The sequence below is a fragment of the Lycorma delicatula genome, chromosome 13, assembly GCF_047948215.1.
Source record: "Lycorma delicatula isolate Av1 chromosome 13, ASM4794821v1, whole genome shotgun sequence".
Taxonomy (NCBI): Eukaryota; Metazoa; Arthropoda; class Insecta; order Hemiptera; family Fulgoridae; genus Lycorma; species Lycorma delicatula.
Genome location: NC_134467.1, coordinates 21,403,127 through 21,419,863, shown reverse-complemented (window position 1 = coordinate 21,419,863; position 16,737 = coordinate 21,403,127). Strand labels below are relative to the sequence as shown.

Below are 16,737 nucleotides of genomic sequence, written 5' to 3'. Positions count from 1 at the left end.
TAATTGTTTTTTTTTTTTGGTAATATTTGAAAGCGTTAAAAAGGTTAGAGCATCGCTGGAAAAAGTATCGACTTGAAAGGAGACTTTGTTGAAAAATAAAACTATATTTGATAAAAAAAATACATCATTCTATGTTAGGCTCAAAACTTTTCAGACAACCCACGTAAGTAAAAATACACTTAAGAATTTCTTTTACATACATAGATCTATATTTGAAACTGGCCAAATTTATTATATATATGACAGCTTCTCTGGCTTGTGCCAGTCTGCTTTTGATTTATAGCTAACTTCATTCATTCTTTTTAACTTCACTCTTAACTTAAAAAAGGTTGTAACTTTAACATATGAGGTTTGATAAAAAAATATGTGAAATTTTTAGATTTTCCAGGGCGTATAAGTTCAATTGTCACAATTTATTTTTTGAGTTGGCACACATGTTCCTAACATATGTTTACATTGGTTTAGTTTTTTGGCTGTTGAAAAAATTACACATGTTTTGGAATGTTCAGCGAGGTAATTTAACTTTTGAAAAGAAATGAAACAAAGAATTTGCATTAAATTTTGCTTTAAGAATGGAATAAAGTGCAACAACACATTGTAAATATTGAATGTTTTTCTATGAATAAAACAAGTGTTTAAAAGTGGTACAAACATTTCCAAGAGAGCTGTGAAGACATTGAAGACAAGACCCTGGACATCCAAACATATTAACAACCGCTGATGACGTCAAAACGTGAAAGAAATAATTATGGACAATCACCAATTAACTATCATAGTCAATAAAGAGATTACAACCTGAAAATTCTATGCCATTTGGATGAAGCAATCTGAAGAAAACCGCCTGGATTTGTGGCGAAACAATTCATGGTAATTGCACCATAATAATGCACCTGCTCACACTTCACTGCTTTTTTGTGAACTTTTGGCCAAAAACAACACCATTATGATGCTTCAGCCTCTGTATTCACTGGACATGGCCCCCCTAAGACTTCTTCCTATTCCCCAAGCTGAAAAGAACTATGAAAGACAACATTTTGCCAACACTAAAGAGATAAAGACAAAACTGCTGAGAAGGAGCTAAGTGCAGAAATTGCATTCCAGAAGTGCTCCAAAGATTGGAAAAAGTGCTGTTACGATGTATTACACCTGAAAAGTACTTTAAAGGTGATAAAATGAATATTGATAAATAAATAAATTTTTTTTTGAGAAAAACAAAAATTTGTATTTTTTTATCAAACCTTGTACTACGTTAATCTTAATATTTAATTTCTTATTTTCTTCCTTTTTAACAACAATTCATTTTTATTTATTATTATTTATTTTCAAATATAATTTCCCTCATAAATAAATCTTCATTTGCCAATCACTATTTCTTCTTATCCATTTTTGATTAATAAAATCAAGAATACCCAACATTCATTCTGTCTTCTTGTACTGTTTCTCAACTCGCATACTAATCATGTTACTAATTTACTTATCCTTAAGGAAAATTCAAAAAATTTCCTGATAAAATGATAAACATCACTACCTATAATCAGCTAGTTCACTATTGCAATGAACCAAAGCAATACTTGTAGAACTGATTATAATTTGCACTTCAGAAAGCTGATATACAATACAAAAATGGTTAAGCCTTTCATGCCACGTCATTTATGACTGTCTGGTTAAAACATCTAACAGAAGATATACTGAAATTAAATATAAATTGGACAATTCATTAACTAGATAGATAGCCAGAGTTGTAAAAAGTTTCCTTTTCTAAATTACTGCAAAACGTTTCAGTAATTTATTTTTAAAATTAGAATTCCTATATTCCTATATTTTATATCTAATTTTATTATACAGTAAATCCAAACTAATATAACTAGAATATTATATACATTATAAGAACATATATTTTGTTTACCTCATAAGCCTGAGTAATTTCAACAAATTTATCTTCAGCATTAGGACCACTGTTCTTGTCAGGATGCCTAAAAAGGAAAACAAAAATTTATTAATAATATAAAATCATCAAAAAATTGAAATGGCTTTCCATCTTACAAGAAACATTTACAATAAAAATCCTTATCCAAAAACATAAAATTAAGACATTAAGTATTTCACCAGAAACATTATATAGTGCGGAAGGCCTACAGAATTCGAAATGATTTAGTATAAGCTGAAAAAAGAATTTTTAAGAAAAATTTGTGCCCCAAAATTCAAAAATAATATTAATTAATTAAGAAAATCAGAACAAATTTACTATTGTATGGTCTACATAGAGTATACAACGAGAAGATTATTCTTATTTAAAAGAGTTTGATATTGGTCCTGAGAATAACTGTAAATTATAGTATTAAACGCCTAAGTATTTAAAAACTGTTATAATAACATTAATAAAGGAATTAATTAAAAATGAATTGTTTTATTAATGTTAAGTAATACAGAAGTTTGCATGGTGGGGGAAAATTACTGGAAAAGTACCGTGGACTGTGCTTATGAGATTCAAAGAGCATCATAAACCTTTCAGTAAGTCAAAAACCCAAAACAAAATGGTTAAGAGCTTTGATTCAGTAAAACTTGTTTGTAAAGTATTCTACCATCAAAGTTAATTTATCAAAATAAAATTCTTGCACAGTAAATTCACAAGTCAATTACTATGGAGCCTTCTTGGATTTATAATACTTTTATGAGCATCAACAACTTCACAACAGAAGCAATGAAACAGAAGGCACAAAACTTTTTTCTGATATGCTTGAATTTAAATCAAGCACAATATAATTATGGATAACATGTGCTGAAGACAAAATCATACATAATTATTTTGTTTAATTTATAGAATTTTAAAGTATGAACTTCAAGAATTTTCAACCTATTTTTAGTCTCCTATATCGAACGAGAATGTGAAGCATCCTCAGGCAATCTTACAACAGCCTAAAGAAATCTAAGCATGGGAACTTTAAATATGGTGTTACTAAAATGATCATCCAAACTATACTTAATTAAAATTTTTTTAAATCATATTTCTATGAAATCCAACTTGGATATGAAAGTAGATGTAACTGTTTAAAATATTTTTTTCTGTGTTAAACAAATATTTACAATCGGTTTCTCCTGACAAAACCATAAGTAAATAATAAAATAAAATACAGCATTAAAGATTTTATGATCCCCTCCACCAAAAAAACAAATACTAAATGATAACAGTAAAGATAAAATACACTGATCATGTCATAAGCACTGTCATATTACGGGTTCTACAACTTGTCCAATCTATGGACAACATGTGTCCAACATATTCAATTTGCACTTTGGTTTTCAGATTTCAACAGAAATATCCATTTTGACCATCCCTGAATCCATTTTGACTAGTTTCAGCATGACGTCTGTATCTCGCATAACTCAAACACGATTAGCCGTAGGATATTGGAATTTTGGATTTAGGACTGTCGTAACATCTAGTTGTACACCTCCCCTTTTGATTACAATTGAACGGACCAAAAGTGTCCAAAATTCAAAAAATTTTGATTTTGGACTTTTTCTTAACTGCAGTAATAAGCCCACATCGAGAGCTTTTCAACAAATATCAAAAGTGGTACTTATTTTCACTGGTTCCAGAATTATAGCAAATAAAATTTTAATTAATGAAACATTTGGATCTTACAAGAGGAAGACACATCGGTTCAAATCAGACTTCATTTCCTTTTTTTTGAATATATAAACTGTTATGTATAATGCATTTGGTCTAGTGTATTGTTTCTAAATAAAATTCAAATTGTTCTAACTTTTCACTGTTTTATTAAACTTCTCTTAAATGTTTAGAATTAAATTCGCTACAAGCTTTGTTTATAAGTTTTGTGTTTGTTACACAATTAACAAAGTTATTGTTATATGTCAAACATAAAAAACAAGGTTTTCAACCACAATTTATTGGTGTTCCCCCCAGATTTCTCTAAAACTACTGCAGATATGGTTCTGGGACCTATTTTATTCGGCTTTTTCAGCTCAAAAATCACTAATTCTATCCCTCAATTAACGTCCTAAAAATTTCAATACAAACTCATTTCACCAGAGTAGCTGAAATTCAAGTGAAATTTTGCACAAATCGCAACTCACAAACAAAGCATTTTAGAATACGTATTTATTAAAGGTTTTCCATTATTTTCAACAGAATACATTATAAAAGTCCTGGGAGACTTTGTGATACACCTGTATAATGTCAAAAAAGTATGGAAACTCATCAACAATTTTAAAACTGTTCCAGATAGAATACTTTCAGAATAAGTTATCGGTCTACTTTACCTTTTGATCAGATGTAGAATTTCAACCCCTTCTTGGGGTGTGGCCCAGGGTTGTAACTCAAATATTTTAAATGGTAACACCCTTTGTGTGATACATCATTTTAAAGGTCTCTTTAACACAAGAAAAATGGTATAAATAAAAAGTTTGAATGATTTCTGTATCTAAAATAGCAATAGGATAAATTTTGGATTTTGAAAATTACTAAATTTAATCAAGTTCAAATAATAGAATTAAATTAAACTGGATTAAATTAAGATCTAATCTAATTTAATTAAAATCTATTTTAAAAGTTTAATTTAAATGTAAAAAAAAAAATTTTTTAACACAAAAAGTAAATAAATAAAAATATTGTCACCAAATCGCGCTGATTAGCTGATAATTGATGGTTCTTACCACTGTTGCAAAAATGAAGCTTACTTATTTGTTGTATATACAGTGGTTCCCAAACTTTTCCGAGTCGTAGTGCCCTTTTTCAATTAAAATTTTTCCATGGTGCCCTACCCTAAGTAAAAAAGTATGTCTACTTGTAAGTAAAAGATAAAAATGAATAAAACTCGTATTATTTTTTTTACTTTATTAACATTAAATTAATAATTATACATGTCTTGGTTCAATTAATTATGAAGCTCTTACAATATTTCGCGGCACACAGTTTGGGAATCACTGTTGTATAATATCCCATTTAGTGTGTTTCATTACTATACTGTTAGTTTCTTATGAGAATTTATTGATATCGATTGGCTAATTGATTTTGTCTACTTTTACCACATTTGTAAGCCACTTTTGTTATTTACATTTTTTTTTTGTAATTGTTTTTTACTGAATTAATTTTTTCTATGCAATTAATTTGTTTTTTACCCCTTTCTGTCACTTAGTGAACAGAAGAGGGTCACACTTTTAATGATGAGGGGGTTCGATGATAGGTCATATAATGAAGTTTGTAAATTGTTTGATACAATATTAAATAATAACCTTATTTCAAAAGGTGCAGCCTCAAGAACCATCCAATGATCTGAAGAAACAGGGAGCATTAATAATATGGGAAAACCAAGGAGTTCTAAATCTGCAACAAATCATTATTATTGAGATTTCTCATTCCTCAACTCGAACAGCAACACAAGAACAGAACATTAACCAAAGTTCACTGATTCAAAGAAGTGAAAATTTCAAACCCTTCAAAATTCATCTGATACAAGAACTTAATGAAAATGACTACAATCGAAGACTTGAGTTCTGCAGAATTATGACAAAATAGTTATTAGTGAAGTCACAATTTTTTAAATGGTAATGTAAATTGCCATAATTGTCAATACTGGACTAATATTAAGCCACACTGATATTGTCAGGTACATACACAGTATCCAGTTAAAGTAAATGTACAGGCGGGCATTGTTTGTGGACGATTGATACAACCTATATTTATTGACGGAAATTTAAATGCAGTGAAATATGATGCTTTGTTTCTTGACCAAATCATCCCAAACATTTGGTTTCAACAAGATAGTGCGCCGCTTCATTTCAGTCTACAGGCATGAGAAATTTTAAATGCACTTTTCCTGGAAGAAGGCTGACGGGGTCGAATAGAATGGATAATCAAATCACCCGACTTGTCAACATCAGATAACTTTCTATGGGACTGCTTATTGTTTATCGTATTAAGCCCCAAGAAATCGATGATTTACAAAATAGAATTCGAGAATCAGCACAAAAGAGAATCACTGAATAATGCAGTATCATCCTTTTACAGTCGACTGGCACCCGTCAAACAAAAGGAGATTGTTTCAAACATTTATTAAAATGAAATAAGCAAATATAATGCTTAATTAATAATTTTTTTTAATAAATTTATTCGATAATATCCATTTAATCAAATTTTTATAAAATTTATTTGCGATAACAGTTCCTTAAATTATCAATGGTCATGTTTTCAAAATCCAAACCTTATCCTGCCGCCAATTTGGGTAGACATCATCCCAACTTTTTATTTATTCCATATTTCTGATCTTAAAGAAACCTTAAGTGCAGACCCTTTTTTATCACAAAAAAGGGTGTTACCGTTTAAAATATTCACAACTCCTGGGGCCACCATCCAAGAAGGAGTTGAAATTCTAATTCTCAATAAAAAGGGTAAAGTAGTTGACCAATACCTAACAGTATTATCTGGTACGATTTCAAAGTTGTGGAGGAGTTTTCATACTTGTGTATAAAATATATAGACATATATAGACAAAAGTATAAAAACCATTTACCACTAAGAGTACAGAATTCTATAATGCTTCTTATACTTATTATTTTTTTCTAATAGCGCTTTCAAGATTTTTCCTCATAATCAGTTAAACTTTTTGTTACCAATCACACATTAAATTCAAACCATTAAAATTAAAACATATAAAAATATGTTGTCATAAATATAATTTTTTTTTTTATTATGTGACTACCCATTTTTTAATATTTATGACTACATATTTTTATGTTATAATTTTAATGGTTTGAATTTAATGTGCGATTTGTAAGAAAAAGTTTTAACTGATGATGAGGGAAAATCTCGAAAGCACTATTAAAAAAAAATAATAATAAAGTAAGAAGCACTATCGAGTTGTGAAATCTTGGTGGTAAATGGTTTTTATACTTTTGTCTTTGAGATATTAGTACAGAGGGGAATATGGACAAATACAATAACAAAAGAATTGTTTTTGCTAAGTTAATATATATATATATATATATATAAATAAATGGGAAATTGCCTTTATTAGCTCTTATAATATATTCAACCACACCACAAGAACATAGAAATTTAAAATGAAAATTACTCCAAATACAGTAAGTAATTAGATTTTTAAACAAACAGAAAATTGACAAGAATATTCTCCTGAAGTACAATACATGAAATGAAAGTTTCCCCCTTGCCAATTGTTGAGTCCAGTGCATTAGTCATTGCATTGTACTGATTTGTTGTGTTTGAAATTTATATACAAATGTGTGTAAACTGGATGATATCTGGTTAGCTCCTGTCTAAGCCAGTTGACAGCTCAGTTATAAAGACAGAGGCAAACCTTCGGCTCACTTAGTGTAGTATGCAAGTATGCAGCTACAACAAACAGATTAGACCTGAAATTAGGAACAATGAAAATTTTCAAAAACATTTATTCTAGATATAGAAATCTCCCTTAATACCACTCCTTTGAAGAATAAATGTATTGAAGTGAATCCACTGAACTTTGTAACATAACTTTGAAACTTAACACAAATGACAAAATTCCAGGAAAACAAAACACATCTTGAATTTTTCCTTTGAAACACCATTAAAAAAAAAAGCCTAATAAAAGTAGATTTCATACTTATATATATGTTTTGAACTAAATTGTGAAAAGGCAAGAATTCAGCTTTGATTTCAGCTCTAAATATTAAAAAAGTAAAATTGGGTGTTCCTTTTCAATCAACCATGAAAGGGTGATACAGAAATTATCATGTTACCTCCAACTACCATGGATATTATTTACATTGAATAAAAACTAAAATTTCATTGCTGATACTATGAAATTCTATAAAAATGTATTTAACAGTCCTTTGGAACATACTGTTGAAGTTTTTGAACTATGTTTTACACAAACACTTTCTGAATAATAATAAATAATTTCCCATCTAATTTAATTGATAAAGTTTCATGGGAGGAACAAATAAATTTAATTACAAGTTTCATGGGAGGAACAAATAAATTTAATTACAAGATTAAACCAATTATTTCTCTTTAAAGCATATTAATAAAACACTAAACTTTGTCATCACATTATACATTGATTCTAGCTGTAGATATTTTCAACTATAATACAATACTAATCTTGGAGCTAGTACAAGTCAGAACAAGTTTACAGAATATAAAAACAGACTGTCAAATCTTCAGTTGGCTGCAGTATATGATTTAGTTTTAAGTAAATTAAAAATGCCAACATTTCTATACATTTATTTTTAAATTATGCACTTGCCTGCTTTATTTTAAAAAAAAGAAACAATCAATTATTCCTAAAACCTAATAATGCTCACTTGAATTAAACCACATAAAATAACTTTTTTTATGCAGCAAATATTACAGCCTATGAGGAAAACCTAATTATGCTTCCGTTCATATTCTATTATTACTTACCAAACAATGTATCCGGACCAATTTAATTAAAATTAAATAATTTATTTCTTATTTGTAGTACAACTTAACTTAGCTTTTTAAATAATAAATAATAAAACTTGCATTTTTTTTTTTCAATTAATGCCTTCAAAATAGTTATTAAACTTATTTATTATATTTAAATGGCTAATTATTATTGTATTTTAGATAATTATTATTTTTATTTAAAAAAAAACAATAACTACTTTTCTTCCTTCAAGCTTGCAATGTTTTTCTGATCAAAGTTTTCAATGATTTTTCTAAATGGAGTAATTTTTATTGTGTAAGAAATAGTACAACTATTATTCCTGGCATGATTCAAATAATATGTAATTATTTTCTAATTATAAAATTTACAAACAAAATATATTAAAATCTAACTTTGCAATAATTTAACAATAAAAGAAGGAGCAAAAAACAGTTTTTCCCACAATTCTATATACATCTTGGACAATTTTTGAACTTATATTTTTTTTAATTAGAACATACTGTTTCATATTATTAACTAACTTCAGTACTTTACAAATGAACTTGAACCAGATTAAAATAAATAAACTGCAGTTATGTTTGCAATGCATAGAACATTAGTGAATCCATATACAATTGCCACTGCAGTAACATTCTAGGAATGCTTGTGACAGTTAAGTGTTTCATGATTAAAAGTTACATTTTGAAATTACTTTTTTCAATAAATCAATTTTTATGTTTAAAAATACTTTTAATGTTTAAAAGTACTTAAATATCTGAGATATTATTACACGGTTGTAAGTTAATAAGTATATAAAAATATTTCTAAAAATTCACATACAACGAATATGAAAAGTAAATTAAATCGATGAATAGTTAACAGTATAAAATTTTAAATCTAAAAACTAATATAAATGAAAGAAACTGACATTTATAATAGCTTAAAGCATATCTTTAGTTTCTGATTTGTAAATTAAAAGGGCACAATTGAGCAAAAATACTAAAGTTAATATAAAAATAATTAACCTAACGAAAATATAATTTTCTCAAAATAAAAAATTATAAGTTCATAAAACATTGTACACAAGGTCTTTATAAATCTGACTTCAAATGCAAGCTGAATGAATTTACGATTCATCGATAACCTGTAAATTGAAACAACTCATTGTCACTGCAATATTTCGTTTAAAATTAACAACCTTAATAACCGGCTTTTGGATAAATAAATATAATACACTTAATAATAATATCTCACCATTCTTTTGCTAATTGTTTATATGCTTTTCTTATTTCAGGAGCAGTAGCTGATTTATGTATTCCCAGGATTTTGTATGGATCCGTTAAGGCAAAACAAACACCGACACAATATAAAACAATTAAAATATATGCAATCCATTTCATTATACACCACAATTTTTTTTTAAATTAATAACTTTTAAACTATAACGAAATAATTACCAAATAAAACTACTGTTATTTTTTTAATAATTATTTCTTACAAGGACGACTAAACATATTGATCCCCTGCAGACGAACTACTAGAATAAGAAATAATAATATCGCCAATGAGTATTCAGGTTATCCAACTTTTAAATGGAAATGAAATTATTATCAAAATTTTCTATAGATTAATAAATTATAAATAGGATAATTAATATAAAATACAAATCAATTGTTTTCATGATACAAAAGTTTACTAAAATTTAATTTATGTTATAAATTACTAAATAACTTTCCAACTTCACGCATGCGTTCACGTCGTTGAGGATGTAAATTCAATTGAACGCAGTATACTATAAACCACGAAAAAACAAATTTTTTACAAAAATGTTTTCCTGGAATAAAATATTGAATCATAGATACAAAATCATACACTGCATACTTGTGCATAAATTCTTAAAACTTTATTCTGGTATCAACTTATTTTTTTATTACTAATAATTATAGTTAGCTTACTTTAAATGAATAAATAAACATATTTAACCCGGATTAAATAATTTTTAAATAGGTTTCAAAATAATGATTTTCATTGTGGAATCAGTGTCATTGGTGAACAGAGTGAAATTATCATTTGTAAAACTGAACTTTTCCTACATTTTATTGGACTTGTTAATGTGTAATAGTATCGTCAGTTTGGCAAAGAAGGTAATGTGAAAACACTTCACTGTTTTTTTCTGTAGTAATCTTGATAAACGATGCTTGTCAATTTGAGAATGGTCATCTGAACCTTCATGGCACCTAACATTCATACATTAGTAGTTTTCACTGATTTATGTTGATGTTGAAAATAATTCTAGCTTTTACTTTTTTTTATGTATTTATTTTTTTTGGAAGGTTTGGGAATATACTGTTTTATGGTTTTGAAGATTTTCTGTTGCAAAAAATGATATGTTACTGGTTTTGTAAAATAGCAAAAACACAGCGTAAAAATAAATCTAAATCTAGTTTTTTTAAGAGATCCCATTTAGTCTTATCCAGAAGTGTTAAGGAATACTTTTTACAAATTTTTATTGCAAAATGATTTTATTGCCCAAATCGGTTAGTAATAATAATGCTTTCTGCATGTTTTCAATTATTCTACATAAAAAAATTATTCTACAGAATTACATTTCTTTTTTTGTTTAGTTTCATGAGATCTATCATGCAGTACAATCACATAAATACCGCAGTGTTTATTGAGCCCATCTTTTCTCTTAACTGATGCCAGAGATTAGCTGAGCTGTAAAGTACAGAGTGATTCAAAGAAACGGGAAATTTACAAAATTAAATAACGTTAATGAAGAATTTATTTTAGAAAATGAATTTTATTTCATGTAATTGTACAAATGTTGCCATTTTAGGATACATACATTTTAGTTTATTTTTTAAAGATGACATCTTCCAGGTGACCTCGTCTTCTACGTAAACACTCACGAAGTCTCTTAGTTAAATTGTTCATGGTTTGACGTAACATCTCGACTGGAATTTCCGCAATTGCTTCTCGGATCTTTGCCTTCAGTTCTTCCGTTGTAGCAGGTCTACTGTGGAACACTTTGCTTTTAAGGTGACCCCGGAAAAAGTAATCGCAAGCTGAGAGATCAGGCGATCTGGGAGGCCATCTAATGTCTCCATTTCGTGAAACGACACGTTGTCCAAACAATCGACGTACAGCTGCCATCGATATTCGTGCAGTATGTGACGTTGCTCCGTCTTGTTGAAACCAGTCTGTGTTTAGAATCGGTGGAAATCTCTTTTGTTGTTCCCCAACAAAGGTTTCAAGCACGGCTATGTAACGATCCGACGTCACTGTAATCGCAAGACCGTTGTCATCCTCAAAAAAATAAGGGCCTATAACACCGTAAGATGAATAGCACACCACACGGTCACTTTCTGGCTGTGCAACGGACGCTGGTGTAGCTGCGTAGGATTTTCTTGTGTTCGATATCTGAAATTTTGCTCATTAACAAATCCACTGAGGTGGAAATGCGCTTCGTCTGACATCCACAGATCGTAAACAAACTCTTCGTTATCATTTATCTTCTGAAGCATTACATTACAGAATTGTGCTTGCACAACTGCATCGTTCGGTTTCAGTTCCTGGACGATCTGCAACTTGTACGGATGGTATTGCAAGTCCTTCACTAACATTATTCGAACACTTGAACTATGCGATTGTAAAGATGCTGAGAGACGACGGATTGACCGACGTGTACTTCGTGTGACAGAATCTTGTAAAGCTTGAACATTCTGTGATGTACGGACGGCTCGCTTATGGCCTGGAGGTTTCTTTTTCATTGCCGAACCGGTTTCCTCAAAATTAGATATCCGTGTTTTAATTGCACGTGCTGATGGAACACGGTCGTGCCGTCCCAGATTAAAATAACGGCGAAATTCTGTACGCGCTCCCTCCACACTGTCATTGTTTTTGTAAAACGCTTTGATAGCAAATGCATGTTGCGCACCACTCCAAGGATCCATGACAACTAAATGGCAGGTTAGGTTAGAGAGGCTGGCGCCACTTATCAAAAGGTACCAATCGCCCACGGCTACCAACACAACTTTAAAAATTTCCCGTTTCTTTGAATCACCTGTATATAGCATTATTTTCAGATCTGAATTCTTTCGATTGATAAGAAGGATATTACAGTGTATTTGTAAAATAATAGTGGGGGTTTTAAATGGTTATAGCTTCGAAACAAAGCATTGTAGATAGATGAACTATATGTTAAGTGAAAGAGAAACATTCCAAGTTTCTTACCTTCTTTTTTCTTTTTTTTAACCTGTGAGACTACCATTAGGTATTGCTTCAGAGGATGAAATGAATGATTTGTAGAATGTGAATGTGCCATGTTTGACCGGGATTCGAACTCGGGACCTAATGAAACACCAAGATGCTACCACTCAAGCCATGGAGGTGGGCAAATTTCTTACCTGTTCAGTATATTTAAAAGTGTGCTCCCTTAGTGGTCCTACAGATATCAAGGCGATATTCAGTTTCTTGTCATACATGGCAGAGATATCTGGCGTGATAGAATAAACAGCTTCAGTGATCCTTTCTTTTAAATAGTCCAGATTTTATACCTGAACAGATACACTTGTATTTTTATATAACCTAAAAAATAGAAATCTATGGAGGTAATCTATGGCCCCCTATGGAGACCATAGGGGGCCAGGCAATCCATCCTTCTTGTCCAAGCCATCACTGAGAAAATATTTCATTAAGAAATTCCTACATGGTAGCAGTAAAATTGGAGGAGCTCCATCTAAATGGAAAATGAAATTTTGTGGTATTTGGGGTGCTACATACTCTAAGAAAATTTTCCCCTTTATTGTTTTTTCAGCAAAAAAGAATGGGCCAATAATTCTGTCTTGACCAATAGCGCACCACACATTGATGTTTTCACTGTCATGCTGATGTTCAATAACGGCATATGGAGGTTCAGTAACCCATATATGAACATTATGCAGATGTACTCATCCAGAAATATGAAATGTTGCTTCATCACTGAAATGGACTTCTTTAAAAATCATCATCCTGCTTTAACCTATCCAGAATGTCAAGTAATTGTGAACAGTTTGACAATATTAATTATTTAATTAATAATTAATTAATTATGAACAATTATGACATCTTTAATGTGAGTGTAAAATCACATTGTTTCACTTTGTTCAGTGATAAAGTTGTTGTAACACCTAAATTTTGTATGCAGTGAAAGGTCTTTTTAACATATTGCCAACAGTTATTTTAGGAATTCCCAAATGTCTAGAAGACTTTCACATGGATTTCTTCGGGCTAATCAAGAAACTTGTTCACACAGCTTTGGCCATCCTGTATGTGTTTGCTCCAGTAGACTATCTGTTTCTTTGAGTTGTGGTCCCATTGCCGAATGTTATTTTCATGTGGGGGGTCTTTATTGTTCATACGATAGTTTTCCTACCTAACACGTATAATTGACTCAAACATTGTATTAGCTTTTGAGCACATAAACTTGGAATGTTTCTCTTTAATTTAATGTATAGTTCATCTCTCTACAATGCTTTGTTCCAAAGCTATAACCATTTAAAACCCCACTATTATTTTAATTTCACACTATTTCATTTTCAAGGATGCCAACATTATTTCAAATCAGAATTTTAGTTCTTACATTTATGAATTTTATTAGAACTACTTATAATTAAAAACTCAGTAATTTGGTAAAAATAATATTGTGTTTTATTACCAAATTTTATATACAAGATTTTATTTATTTTATGAGATACAATAAAAATATTATTGTTTTCATATAATCATACATATCCATATTTTTTGCAATCATGCTTTTGTTTTTTTTTTGTTTTTTTTTTTTTTTAATTTTTACAGAATTTTATTTTGAATCAACTAACCGCTTAGGATTTTTAAATCGTTTTAATGGATTTGTTCTATATGTTTCTTTAAGTGCATCTTCACGAGTCATTAAGTCTTTTGGTAATGATGGATTTGTAAAACGTTTTAAAGGGTAAACATTCACTTTATGTTGTAATTCTTCTTTACCTTTATTGCCATTTTCTTCCTTCTGTGCCTAAAAATAAAGAATTGAAATTATTTTTAAAAAATATAAAATGTTTAATGATAGGCACTAAACCATATTTTTTAATGTTTTATTATTTTTTTAAATACTAATCTTTTTTAAAATACCTTTCATATAGATTTATACCTTTTATATAGATTCAAATTCTGGTCAGACATGCCATTTTTCATATATTACAAAATGTCCATTCCATACTCCCACAAACAAGCTTTGAGCTAATGTGATGAATTAATCAAAGAAATAAAATACGTAAGTAATTTACCTCAAAATAATTTCATTTGTCTTTGAGATCATCTTCAGAGATTAGGGCTTGTGTTCTTATTTTGACATCAAGTGATATTGCTAGCATAATTTTTTCCTTTTTTTTTTAATTAGACCCAACTCATATTTAGAATGCAATCAAAAAGTGTATTTGATTTGGATTATGTCTAGTAAATAAACTAAATTAAGTATATTTCAATTACAAATTTCTTGGCATTTTTTATAATGCATATAAATTTAAAGATATTTTAATTATTATATCACCAATATGGTAATTTCAATTTAAATGATCATCAATTTAGAGACAAATAAAATTTATTTTTGTTTTCAATTAAAATAGATATTTGAACCATCAGGTTGGTGTCATATTTATTTATTTTTTTATTAACAACAAATTAGTAGATGTAATTATATACTTTGATGGTGGTGGTGATGAAAAACTGGTTATATAGATTTGAAAATTGCCTAACCTGTATGGAATTCAAACATACAACTAACTTTCTGAATGAAAGGCAAAAATATAATATGTAATTACAAAATTCTATTGTTCACAATTTTTTTTTCTTTTTTATAACCAACTTTATGCTGTTTTTTAACATAATTTTATTTTTTTGTCAAAAAAATGTCATTAGTATTCTTATTTTATTTTTTCAAATTGTCATTTCATAATTGGTACAACAATTAATAAAGTTGCAAGGACACAGAGAAACACATTAAGATTAGCAAATATAATAATTTTATCAAAATGGCCCGTTGGTATGAGTATACAATAAATAATTAAAATATAAACTCACCAACAATTTTTAACATTGTTTTTAGTTTTTAGGTTTTAAGATTGTTCTTAATCTTTAAAACTGTTGGTAAGTGGGTTTTTATTTAATTATTTATAACCAAATATCTTTTTTTATTCACATCAGTAACTACAGAGTGATGTCTAAGTAGATCTTAGTACATCTTTTTTTTTAATGATAAATATTATATTCTGTACTATATAAAAATTTCAATCAGGATTCAACCTAAAACCTTTCAGACAAGATGAGATATGATGTAAGTAAATTCTCCTCCAACTGGTTAATTTATCATTAGATTTTTACGAGTTGATTTTTGGTGACATCCTATAGTAGATTCAAGTTCGTTCATTTATTTATATGACATTTAGTCATATTATAATACTTTTATTAATTATTTAAGTAATTTTTACTTCTACAAGTGTCTTAATCATAACAGTTACAGGAAACCTAATAGAGAGTCATAATTTACACTAAAATACGACAAAACAACTCTCAAAAATAACAACCATCCTGTGCCAGACTTATTAGGAAAGTGATGAGGGAATAGTTTCTTGTCTATATATATCTATAAATAGTTTTTTTCTTGTACTTCAGATGTTTCATAAGATACAGTTTCAAGAAAGACTGGGACAAGTAATGAACAACAAATTGTATGCCTTTCTATTGTGAAACAATCCATTTTATACTCTATTTAGCAGAGAAAAATTAATAATAGGTAAATGGGAAAATTTAAGAGCATTAAAAAAACAGGTCTGTTGTAATAAATTTCAAATTAATTTTAGAATTTCTTCAATTTTTAATTTATCCAGAATTCACATTATCTTTCATAAATGGGACTGTAACGTACGATTAATAATACTTACACTTTTTGATTCACCATCAGTTTTTAAACAAGGTCTATTAAAACATGATTTAAAATCATTAGGCATTTTAAATCTTTTCCCACTAGTTATTTCACCAACACATAAATCTTGCTTTTTATCTGATTTGTCTTTATTTTTGATTTCAATACATTGTTTACCAAATTCTGTTATATCTGGTAAATATAGACAACCTTCATTTATTTTTGTATCTTTACTATTGTAAATGTTATCACAGGGATCACTGGAGAATATCTTCGCTTTCAAGCCGTTGGTACTAGAAAATATTTCAGGTAGAGAACCATCATGCCCTTGAAAGTGATTATAACAATAATTCATAGATATAGCGTAACTGGTTGATATTCCCA

At 28.9% G+C, this 16,737-nt stretch overlaps 1 protein-coding gene across 1 annotated transcript in view; it reads right to left on the bottom strand.

Moving 5' to 3' along the window:
- Positions 1 to 9,932, bottom strand: part of l(3)80Fg (dnaJ homolog subfamily C member 16 l(3)80Fg) — a 56,136-nt gene extending 46,204 nt beyond the window's left edge. The window contains exons 1-2 of the mRNA XM_075381448.1: positions 9,666 to 9,932; positions 1,907 to 1,973 (exon numbers count right to left, since the gene is read on the bottom strand). Of these exons, the coding sequence (XP_075237563.1) occupies positions 1,907 to 1,973; positions 9,666 to 9,811 (213 nt within the window). The 5' untranslated portion in view covers positions 9,812 to 9,932. The remainder of the gene's footprint in view (positions 1 to 1,906; positions 1,974 to 9,665) is intronic.
- Between the last annotated feature and the right edge of the window lie 6,805 nt (positions 9,933 to 16,737).